We start from the raw sequence: 12,967 nt of genomic DNA, 5'->3' as shown, positions 1-12,967 counted from the left end.
CACATCCTGTTTTACATTTTGGTTCGACTCATATTTTGGGTTTCCTAAGCAAAAACATGGATATTGTCATTAAATTCATGTGGGAGGCGGGGTATCATTTAGTGAGCTCTAGTTTAATAAAGATCTTAGTATGTATTTGCACCTGTGCAGATGATCTTTCCTTAACTTAATGTTATCATTTAATAATGCAGTATTCATGAAATGATATTTTATTCACAGGTCTTAAAATTGAATGTTTCAGTTTGTATAAAGTTTAATATAGGTCAATAGGTAATGATTTAATAACATTCATTTGAAAAGTATGGTGTAAAGGAAACAAATATTTACTTCAAGTTATGTTTGAATGTTGCACGTATGGAGATGGATTTTGTTTGTTTTTATGGATGGGAGAATTAGACTTTAATACATAATAAACACAGATAAAAAAATGAAATAAAAAGTAATTCAACCAAACAAAAAACCCTCCGATATCACATTTTTTTGTTAATAATTTTTCATATACATTTTTATTGGAAAGTCTATGTCTTATTTTGAATTATATATATTAATTTTTTTTTTTTCATTTGCTTCCAAAATCTATTTACAATTTTCGAATTTCTTCAACTAATTAAAGGAATCGTCAATCTGCATAATTTATGTAGCAATATATTAAATCACATCATCTGCGGATGAAGCTCGTGTTTCCCAATTGCTTCGAAAATCAAGAACATAGTTTTCGTGCGAAGTTTTTTTTTTTAAACGGACAAGCTGTTGACAAAATACTAAATGAATGATGCAATGGTATCAAAAGTACAAGTAATAGTCAACATTTCAATATATGTTTGGTGAAACAGTTGCCTTGAAAGCAAATGTGTACCTTCTATTAAGCTACATAAAACATTTTCTAATACTTTAAACAAATAAATAGGCCCTTACATGTACACAGAATTGACAACATATTTTTCTTTATGTTCTATCAAAAGAAGGAATCAACAGGTGATATAATGATCTCTCTCGGGTGTTCTCGTAATAGATATAATACTTTTTATACACTTCGTTTCTTTACCTAAGTATTGTTTAACACACTGTCTACAACCGTTTCAAGATTTTTTTCTTTTGATTATGAGATGCGGAGTCAATCGGATAGCAAGAAATACCACCGAAATTTATTGTTGTAGCTATAGAACATGAACTAACATTTTTGGTTTAAATTAAGATACATTCTTGTTTTAAATCTATTTGAATAATATCATTCATTGAAACTTTTAAACTATACATATCTAAAAAACATTATTTTATCAAATTTTGATCTCCAAAAAAAAAAAAAACAAAAAAAACAAAAAAAACAAATTGCATCCAATATCACAATCACATACATTGTCATTGAAGTCCACTCGTCAACATGTGATTTCGACTCACGCTATTTTCATCAAAAGTACGATATGACTGGTTGTATGCTTTTTAACGTCTTCTTACTCGAGAAATTCTCACTAAGATAGATACGTCATAATATAGCAATGAATGGCTTTAAAATTTGACCTTTACTCGGCTCTCGATCAGGGCCATTGAGCAGTGAAAGATCTTTATCGTGCCAACGCCTGTCTTGACACGGGACCTCGGTTTTTAAGGTCTCGTCCAAAGGGCACGCAGCTTTTTACTTCAAAGTGTCAAACGCATGGCGAAAAAACAGTTGCTACCTATTTATTTTATCGGCTTAGGTTATTCGTGGTCGAACCTTCCGATTATGAAGCGATTGCTCTACTTACTGAGCTATGGTCACGGTACTTAAGTTATGAAAATCAATTACTAATTAAAGCAGAAGATCATAACAAAATAACCGTATGCATGTTTTTGCCAAGACGTATTTTACGTTTTTCACTCGAAAACCATTGTGAACAGCTTTAATTTCACCAAGAAACAGATCTTGGCAAAATAATGCCATCCTCTTGGAATTCATTTTTAATTCTCCATTTTGCGAAATTCCTCTGTTTACTGTAGTTGGAAACATTAAATTCTTTGCTTTTACAATGTATTATTTGTGCAATATTTCATACTTTTATATGAAATTACTTAAAGTATCCGAAACAATATTAATGTCAGATTTTCGCACGTGTGCTTTTTATCATTGAAATGAAGCTTAAAATATTTCATTTGCGCAGTAATATTGGAAAATTGTGCTACATCTCCAAGGAACGAGGAGCGTAAGTGAAACAGCTGTTAGAATTGTTTATAGGTGATTTGCTTTTGATGTAACAGTTTTGGAATGCAATCCAGAAAATAGCCCATATATATTCAACACAATCCTAGTATAAATCAGTAATATTTTCATTGAGTTTTTTTTCCAGTTGTATCATGACCACGGTATTTTCTTTACAGAATTTTGTCTTATTGGTTATAGTTAGTCCCGTTTTCATCTTGGGTAAGAATTTATTATTGTTTTTTTTTTATTCTTGAGAGATATTATAATTCATAAAATTTTCTTATGATTTTTTTTAAAGATTCGATGTAACAAAAAAAAAAAATGGAAATATTTATAAATATATAATATACTTTTTGTAATAGCTGGTGATTCGTCCTGCTGGGCAATGAATGGGCGTTGTCAGTACACAAGTGAACCTTGTGGGAGATACAAACCTGGATACTGTGCTGGACCGACTAACAGACAATGTTGTGTTAAAGGTGAGACTCAATAGAATAAATTTGTTTCTTTTTAATTTGTGAGACAGAATTCCATACTTCTGTTGGTCAGTACGTGCAAAGATTCCGTTTTTTTTTTTTATCTCGTAAATGTTTATTTCTTTTATACATAAAAAATTGATGGATTGCAATAAAAACGGATCTTGACATATAAACATCATTTTTATCTAAAAAGATATTTAAGGACAGATAATACAAACACACTTTTGTCATGAAATTGAAAATAACAACCTGAGTTTCAAAGAGTAAAATGAACAAGTTTAATATTTCTTAATTCAAATTTTCACACAAAAAAGGAAATTGAAGTGTCAAATATTTGTATAGATTAATAAGGTTGACTGCAGACAGGTAGAATTTTCAACATCATATTAGTTTTATATTTTGGAATATTTTTTAGATAATTCATTTGCAACAAAAATAAGCCCAGAAATATATACCAATCCAGGCATCCACTTTTTTGTTTGTATCATCTGTCCTTATTTTTATTTCATAATCGGGCATGTTGGTGAGTAGAATGTTGGGGTGTATGATGTAAATAAACCTACATGTACTTAATTATAATGGCGTCATTGTTCCTTAACAAGAAGTATATTTTCATCGTCATAATGAAAAAAAGCAAGATTTTGACCTTCAAAGAAAATCAACCCCAATAAAAATTGTCAGCATATGATTATGAGATGAAGCTTTATACAAGAGTTCATACGGTATATTATAACGGAAATTTGGAATAATTGTTTTGGAGTAATTTTTATTGGTGTGTAGATATCAAAATTGAAATAGGCTTACAATGTAAGACTCTTTGCTGAATTTTTGTGTTTCTGCAACTCAAAATAAAGATTAGAATAAGGTTACTTTAAATTTTGAATGGCTAACAGGCATTTCTCTTTATCGCCCTTCATCATAAGTATTACTTAATCAAAATTACATTCAAAAGCCTTATATAAGTATAAATAATTGAATACTAGTACTCAAACATTGTCAAAGATCTTGAAAAGACCATTATCGATAAGAAGCGAAAACAAATTAGTATCATTATAATTATTTTACAGGTCAAGATTATCTATGTCAGCGAAAAGGTGTATGTCAGGACATAAACACTGTGATTTGCAGGGGAGAGTATACAGCCGGTTTGTGTGGAGGAGGGTTGTCAAGACAATGCTGCAGAAACAGTTATCATATCCCTGGCTGAAAAGCAAGCTCTCCTAAGCTATGTGGAACGGGTCACATAATATTCAATATACCCCAACCCCCAAAATACTTTGCTTATCTTTCATTTAACCTATCTATTTTCAACATGTAGGTTTTTAAACTAAACAACCAAATAAATTGTCCAAAGATCTCTTACATGTATCTTAATCTTCGGGTTACAGTGTATTGAAGACAGTTAATATTATGCAGAATATTCACAGAATGCACATTCTTGCGTATTGATTTGTAACCATCTGCAATTATTTTTATTTTGATTTGACTACTGATTTATCTGTTTATCCGACTAGGAAAAAAAGATTGTGTCATATCGACTGAAGAAACTTAAACCTCAATCATTACCCCAAATCTGATACTGTAAAATCACATATTTTTGTTGGGTCAAATTTTCGAGGGTTGAGGAAATAAATTTGGTTTGTGAGGATTTGAATTTGTGGTTGGAAAATATTTGGTAGTAATGCATATGAAATTTTACATTTCGTCGTGGTCATGAATTCGTAGGTCTCTCCATACCTCGAAAACAACGCAAATTAAACCCCCACGAAATTTACTGATTTCACAGTATTTTCAATGATCCATGTTTGTTTGTATTGTTTCGTTGTACTTAACCTATCTCAGGATTACACCAAGAAAAGTCCTCATTGTTATACCATACTTACAAAAATATAGGCAAAAGCAAGATTTTAGTATCGAGCTCAAAAGCATAGGTGATCAGAGATTAAAAAGCTCCCCTCACCGAATATTGTCTATAAGTAAGGCAAAGTCCTATAATTAAGTTACATTCTATAAGTATATACGAGAGTTGTCCCGTAAAATCGTGGACAAGTTGTCTAGTGTAAAAAATAAACATCACTGCGTTCTGAAATTTTCACTGTTATTTAGTAAATATTTTAGTAATATACACAGCAAATTTCAGATAAATATATGCATAAATAAACAAACTATGTGTTTTTATGCCGTGTATTGTATCACCTTACGGCGCATGGATTATAACGTCAAAGTGTCTAAAACAGCGTCACGTTTTATCTTTGCTGAAATGAAGTTGGATGAGTTTTCAGCTTAGTGCGCCCATTACTTTTCGAGAAAAACGCTTTGTCCACGATTTTACGGAACAACCCTCGTACATCCCAAAATATAAGATTTATGCATTTTTGATCTGATAGGGCTTGAAGTTACTTGGGAATAGACATACGCGTATCAAAATCTTCAAACTAGTCATCCATCAAGAAAATGAAATCAAATCCAGCATCTGAAGCAAGATTGAGAGTGTTCATCTCTTGATGCATCATCTATGCAGGATTGGATAATAATGGCTTTATAGTTTCTTGATGATAGACTTGCACCCATTTACCTGAAACATTTTCGGGAAAATGTATATCGGATATATTTATGATCCAGCTTCAGAAGCAAGTCTAGTAGTATGCATCCTTTAATGTATCATCCATGCAAGGTTGGTCATTATATGGCTCCAAGCTACTTACATATAATTATAAATGATACCTGCACCAAAAAATTTAACCTGTTTACTCATCCGGAAAATTAAGATCAGATTTAGCATCCGAATCAAGTCTAATAGTGTGCATCGGATCCTTAGATGCAAGTTTTGTCGTTATAAGGCTTATAGCTACTTAGAAATGAGACCTGCACAAGTACATTAAGCTGTTATCGAATCTGGAAAACACAGGTCAGATTCAGCATCCAAAGCAAGCTCGGATGCATCCTTAGATGTATCATCCATGCAAGTGTGACTATCATAGGGTTCATAATTACATGGAAATAAAACATACACCAAAACTGCACTAAAAATGCTAACCTCTTTCAAAAACATTAACCTGGTCATAATCTTTGCTAATATTGCAATATTGCAGTATCTGAAACCCTGTCTGGTACAATGAAACACACTAGAAGCATCTTTCATGCAAGTATGATCAATATAAGACGAAGAAGTACTTAACAAGCTAATTCAGAGAATTTTTGTCCCCCGCTTAGGGAAAAGTAAACCATGCGCAGTTCGGGGTCGGCGGTTCGGATCCCCTTCACTGAATTTGTAGAATTATTAGATGTATAAAATGTATACATACAATGTAAGCAAATAAAATATGCCAATATGGATATAAAGGTTTGATGGATTATTCTTTATTATATGTGTAGAAGATTCTTTTTTATATGGAATATTTATCACACTGTAATAATGATATTATAAGTTTGTACAAGCCAGACCTCATAAATTTTTCATTTCACATGCTGAACACTATCGTTTAGTAAAAAAAGAAAAGTATTTCGAAAAAAAAATGAATCGTCCGAGATGCGATCCCGGTCCCTCTCACATTTGAAGCGAGAGACATACCACTAGACCACGGAGTCGCTGTAACCTTGAAACAATTGTATACAAACATGAAGTGACATACATGTATATATTCACGTTTGATATTGTCAAAATTTTACACAATGCATGGTGTCTGATTTAATCTTTATTAAACAGTTCTTATAGATGTAATAAGAATATAAAGTCCACCGAGAACCTGTTATATACGTGATAATTCTCCTCATGTCCCTGTACTAAAAATAGCGACATGTAATACAATAAATACTAATAAAACAAACGGGGCGGGGCACTTTGAGAGGAGTGAGAGAGGTCCTAGGGAGTTTTGGTGTAATATTACATAGCAAAAGCTAAAAATCTTCTTGAAATATCGCCCGAAAATGATAGTGTTTCATACAAACAGTATGTATAAATTTACGACCTTGAACTTTGACCTTTTGACCTCAAAATCAATAGGGGTCTTCCTTAGACCACAGGGAGTTGATATGTAAAATTTCATTTCAAAAGCTCAAAGGGTTCTTGAGATATCGTGTGGAAACGAAAGTGTTATAACAGACAAAATTTGCACAAGATGAAACACACCCTTTAAGTCCGGCTTAATGGTGGCTTATAGGTCCTTAATGGTGGTTTAATGGTTGTCTTTAAGTCACCATTAAGTTACCATTAAGCACCTTTAAGTAACATTTACACCACCATTAAGTTACCATTAAGATTAATGGTGGCTTACAGGTCCTTAATGGTAACTTTTAGACCACCATTAAGTCACCATTAAGCTACCATTAAGCTAGACTTACAGGTGCTTAATGTCCAAACTCCATTAAGCTACCATTAAGCTACCATTAAGCCACCATTAAGCCACCATTAAGTCACATTACGCAGTCGATAATATTGTTTATATGGGTGAAAAATTATTTTTATAGTGATTTGTTATCAATATTATAAATGTAGAGTTCGCTTATATCTTGATTTGGTAAAAATTATGAAAAAGAACGAAATTCAAAAATAAAAAAAAAGCCTCAGTCGGGGCGCGATCCCATGACATTTGGGTTTCAAAGCGAACGCCTTACCCATTAGGCTATCGCCGCTCTTGATAATGTAATGAAAATATCAAATATTTAACCTTAATTTTTTTCAAAATTTGTTTGGACTTGTAAAGGTATTTACTAGTATTTTGTTGAACATTTCCAAAAGTCTTGAATTGATTTATTAATCAAAATATAAACAATTTTATTTGTGGATCTTAACACATTAATATATATTTCTACACTGAGTTCGGCTTTTAGATTGATGTAATGTGATTGAGTTCTTCGCTCTGTTATTCGAAAATTTTCGAAATGTAAGCATTAAATCATGATTGAAAAAAAATTAATTATAGATAAAATACAAAAGTCTATCATCGAAAAAGAAAGAGGAAAAAACAGATTTTACTATTATTTTTGATATACTGCGGATATTAACGGTTTCTGTGTCAACAATTTAGTGACAATCCTCGCGTAAGAGTTACCTGGTTAATCACGTTTACAAGATCTTTTTTTAGAATATCATATTCAGTTTCAATTCTTTTTGTATCATATTGGGTATCAAAATAATTGACTTTTTACGATGAATCATAATTTTTAATTTGTAATATGCTTGCGTTAAATTTAATTTTTTTTTAAAATAATTGATCATTAAAATCTGTCAGTGTACGTTGTGTATGTATAGTTTTCTGTTAGTTAATCGGGGACGGGGGGACACCTAATTAAGGTCTATTGTCTGACCAGTCGGTTTACTGTACACTGATCATCTGTTAATCTTATCCCGTTTCTCAATGTGTATATATCTGGTCGGATGTCATGTTTAGTCTGATCGGCCGTTCCTCTGAAAATCGATTTTGAAATAACAATCATTAAAGACCGACTAGATTTTGACAGATACTTACCGCTGCATTATTAAAAAAAAATAACGAATTAATTAGAATTATTCATGATGTAAAAGCCATTAAAAAGTTTTCATGGTAAAAGTCAATCTTTTAAAACTAAACATTTGTATACCAGTAGCCCCCCCCCCCCCCCCCCCAAAAAGGGACAGAGATTTTTTTTTCATGAGATTATATAGTTATATTCCTGTGAATTCTGTAGCGGAATGTTTCTTTTAACACATGAAATAAAAATACCATTTTGTTTTTAAAAAGTAATATATATTTTGTGTTCATGAATATAGATAATTTTAAGAACAAATTGATTTTTGGTATTGTAAATTTAAGATATTTCACAAGGACTTGTTCACAGTGTGTAATAATTATTTCTAAAAATCATATACACTAAAAATAAAAACAACGCATGTAATAATGATTTATTTAAAAAAAATAATATACGTTCTGATACAGGATGTTTTGTTTTATTATCACTGTAAATGATTTTAAGAAAAAAATAGACACCTCGAGCAAGCCCCTGTGGCTATTAGCTAACTTTGTTCCCAGTGATCAAGTTTATGCATGTTGACAAAAAAACTCGTAGAAATTATGATCGAGACAGAATTATGAGTTGGAATAGATTTTGCGTAAATGATATTAAAATAAATAAAAGTTAGTTCAAAGATTCTATATAAGATGCGTAAAAGTTTAATGAGGGTTGACCATTAAGTCACCATTAAGCTCAGCTTAATGGTGGTTTAATGGTAGCTTAATGAAGTTTGGACATTAAGCACCTGTAAGTTGCAGCTTAATGGTGGCTTAATGGTGGCTTAAAGGAATTAACTTCTTTAAGCCACCATTAAGTCACCATTAAGCTACCATTAAGCGATTGCTTAAAGGTGGTCTTTCGTCTTGTGTTGCTTATTTATGACCTTGACCTTTGACCTTTTGACCTCAAAATCAATAGGGGTCTTTTTTGGTCCATAGGGAGTTGCTATGCTAAATTTCATTGCAAAAGCTCAAAGGGTTCTCGAGATATCGTCTGGAAACGAAAGCGTTACAGACAGACAGAAAGTCGGATGGACGGACGGACGGACGGACAGACGGACGGACAAACCCAAATTAATATCCCCCACTTTTCAAGCGGGGGACAAAAAAAAAACTACTACAAAAAACTTATCCTGGGACACAGACGCGAAGGGCGTTTAATTCACTTTCATATACCTTCGTTTAATTAGGTGAGCTAAAATGTTATTATAACAGTTTAGATAGTGACTATTCAAAGAAGGTATGCCGATTCTAAACTCTAATCTCTCGTCTATGACAGTAAATGCAAGAAATGGCTGCGAGTTTATTTAAAACATACACGAAACAGTCCAGCAAGTTCGACTAACAACCTACGAGAGCAAATTACATAAAATATACCTCATGTCCTAATAGCATTATATATTTTATTCATATTTGTTTTCATATTAGAACAAACGACACAAGTTATTTCTCTCCCTTAAACATATAGTGGACATTTCGATAAACCACTCTAGGCTTCTACAAAAAGGTAGCCTAGCTCTTACGCGAGTCATGTATTTTTTCTGCAACAGCTGCGACAATAATACCCGTACTAACAATATAAGACAGCATTTTATGGTTTTAATTATGAAAAAGTTGTATTCTTATATATTGTATTATATTTTATTGTTTACATTTTTGAACAAACGGCACAAGTTAGCTCTCTCCCTTGAACATATGGTGGACATTTCAATGAACCACATACAGCTTCAACAAAATAAAATAGGTAACCATCGTTGTTTGCATGGCCGCCATGTATGGTTTCTGGTTTCTTGTCTACACATGTGTATGTTTTACCCGCTGGGTGACGATAATTTCCCGCCATTAGATAACCCTCGTACTCAAGTGACCAGCCTTCGTAACAGCTTTTTCTTGCTAAAATGAAATATCACATTCATCTCATTAAGATGTATTGGAATAATTGCCAAGACTACTTTTAATAGGAATAATAAAGACATTTAAGAAACTTAAGATAAAGAATAAGTTGTAAAACTATAAGACCTTGTGTAAAGGCTGTTTTACACGTTCAAAATTTGAAGCACAGAATTACAATGATTAATTCCAGCTGATCTGAATTTTACGTTCTTATTCATAAATTAGCTCTTATGGAATGTTTAGTAATTATATAAATTAAGTAAATACGAATACAATTACTGGTAAACTTAATCTTCCCTATTTGAACACATTAAGCATGAAACCTGCAACAAAGGTGGAATTTTGCAAATGAAAAACTATCATGGAAAAACAAGTCCAATGTGAACATTTTTTAATTTCGAAAATAAAATTAAGTTGTTTTTTTTAATATAATTGTATATTAAATTAGAGAAGACCAACCTTGCAAAGGTGGTAGCCAATAAATAAGTGCAATCAAATTCAATCAACACTACATGTATAACAAATAGAAAGGAATTCCAATAAAATTTATATATGCATATTCTATGATCAACAATTCATAAGTTCAAGGAGCTCTAACCAGCAAGAATGACAAAAGATTTCTTTCATCAGTGAGTGAGTGAAAGGACAAAATTTACACGTAATGAGCTTTGAAACGAACGGTAATTAATTTCTTTAGTACTGAAATGCATAGTGTACCTTTTTGCAACTTGTCCATTGAAGTTTCTCGTTCTGGTATATGAAAATCAAAATCATGTTAAAAGGCCTGTTGGCCATGCAGCTAACATACCAAAACCTGTTTTGCTGCAATGCGACTTTAATCTCTTAATGTCCTAAATGCACGTCAAATGCTAAAATTAAACTATGAATTTTCCAAGAATATTAATGTACCTACTATTTATATGAAATTTACTACCTGGGTACTTGTAAAAGGTTTTCTCACCTGGAAACATCTTTAAAACGGATTTGTTTTGAGCAAGACACACAGCACATGGGACATCATGATCATGCAATGCATTGAAATATATGTTTTCCTTAAAGCTTGCTGTTTCATACTCTGTTCCATAAACAAGACCCTTATGCCCATCAAAACCATCCTTATAGATCCCCCACTCTGGATCCGTCGGTAAGCAAAGAGGATCTACAGCCGCTCCTGGATGTGTATAATGACCTCCTGCGGTATACCCTATAAAAGGAGCAAATCTGCATTTGATGATCGTATCAAACATTAATATCTTATGTCTTAAGGAAACTCTAAATACTGGGGTAAATGCTTTTTAGACTTTGAGAAAAATATATATGAAGGTGTGCATATTTAGGCTACTGTAAAATCACATATTATCGTGGGGTCAAATTTTCGTGGTTTGAGCAAAAAACCTTGGTTCGGGGGGATTTGAATTATTGGACGCAGAATTAATGAGTAGTTTTGTATGTAACATTTTACAATTTTAGGTGGACATGAATTCGTGGCTCTCTTCATACCTCGAAAACAACAAAAAGAACCCTCCCCCCACACGAAAATTTATGATTTTTTTGACATTGAGAAAAATATATATGAAGTTGTGCAAATAAAGTATATCAGGAAAGACACTACCACTCGGAGCTCCTCGGGTGGCTCATACCTCGCACAAACCTTAGTTGGAATGGACCGTAGCAAAGTCAGGCGAGGATTGCCGATTGTAAAACTACCCTAGAATTAGAACTCTTTACTTTGTAGTGTTTAGAGCTTCCTTAAACGTTCTTTGCTGTATAAATTTTTATTTGCTTTTGCATTTATTAAAAATAGTTCCATCTTTGTCTGATGTCAAATTTAGTGCCATATTTTTTTTCTTCGAAAAAATGATTTTATTTTTTACCTGAATAGACTAATTTTGCGTGTGAAGGACACATACTCTTTCCCCATCTTGTATATACAACCTCCCTGTTTCCAATTTCTACAAACGAGAAATTTTATTTTTTCTCTCAAATACGTGGCATGAAAATATAATAAGTATTGTCAATATAATAGTAGAGTCATACCTCTTTCCTGTATGCTTGCATTCACTTCCGCATTGAACAAGTGAAGAAGAAAATAAAATATATGATAAAGTTTCATCATCTGCGAAAAAAAACCACGAATCAAAAATATACGCATCGACATGGTAATCAATGTTCGTTCATATTTTTTTGTTACTGAAAAAAGATGTCTAGACATTGATACAAAATATTTTTAAATAATTGTTTTTAGACTCTACCTTTGAAATATTGAATCCCTTCACAGAAAAAATACTAATTTTCCTGCTTATATTTATATTTGAAATGATGAACATCTGGTATTAATCTTACAGTATATACACGAAAAAGATATAATTAAAATGTAACTTAACCCTTATCCGATCCGTACATCTTTCGAAAACACGAAAATGAGAAAAATAAAATATATCATATTAATTCTTATCAGAATCATCGATATCTCCTATTTTGATTCGATAAACAGACGCTTCCCAACTAGGAAAACCCCGCAAAACTCCTAATTTACTTATCTAAAAATGTCCGATACATGTATTACAAACTATAGGCCAGTATACCTTTTAAGTATAAGAAATTAAATGTGTTAATTGAAAACCCTTCGCAGATTATAACCCTAACCAAACTGATATGTTTGCTGCAAGTCTGAAGGAAGTCTGCTGCAAGCTTGCAGCAAAGAAAATCATTCGCAAGAAGACAATTTTCTTGTTCGCAAATGATCATTGCCGCTAGCTGCAATCTTGCGGCAAACATTACAGCAAATTTGCAGGAACATTGCAAGAAACATACACGCCAACTTAATGTTCGCAGCAAGTTTGCATGAAACCATCCATGATTTGAATGCTTGCAAAAAGCTTTCAACAATGTCTGCTGCAGTATTACAGGAAATATTTGCAGGAAAG

The 12,967-nt window shown here is 32.3% G+C and overlaps 2 protein-coding genes across 2 annotated transcripts; one reads left to right on the top strand and one right to left on the bottom strand.

Annotated features, from left to right (window-relative positions):
* Positions 1–2,275: 2,275 nt before the first annotated feature.
* LOC134271282 (uncharacterized) lies at positions 2,276–4,304 on the top strand. Its single transcript, XM_062753508.1, has 3 exons — positions 2,276–2,398; positions 2,542–2,658; positions 3,726–4,304. Exons 1-3 carry the CDS (start codon positions 2,332–2,334, stop codon positions 3,863–3,865), a joined length of 324 nt encoding a protein of 107 aa, XP_062609492.1. The 5' UTR covers positions 2,276–2,331; the 3' UTR covers positions 3,866–4,304.
* A 5,491-nt stretch (positions 4,305–9,795) lies between these two features.
* On the bottom strand, positions 9,796–11,996 carry LOC134271281 (short-chain collagen C4-like; the record flags this gene model as incomplete). Its single annotated transcript, XM_062753507.1, has 3 exons — positions 9,796–10,040; positions 11,002–11,244; positions 11,915–11,996. Coding segments are annotated over 3 exons (570 nt in total), but the record flags the coding sequence as incomplete, so codon positions are not given.
* Positions 11,997–12,967: the final 971 nt, after the last annotated feature.

This window comes from Saccostrea cucullata, unplaced genomic scaffold (genome assembly GCF_032062105.1).
Source record: "Saccostrea cucullata isolate Sc308-1 unplaced genomic scaffold, CSIRO_AGI_Scuc_v1 ctg8536, whole genome shotgun sequence".
In the NCBI taxonomy this organism is placed as follows: Eukaryota; Metazoa; Mollusca; class Bivalvia; order Ostreida; family Ostreidae; genus Saccostrea; species Saccostrea cuccullata.
The sequence above is the reverse complement of the archived record's forward strand: the minus strand, read 5'-3'. Positions and strand labels throughout refer to the sequence as shown.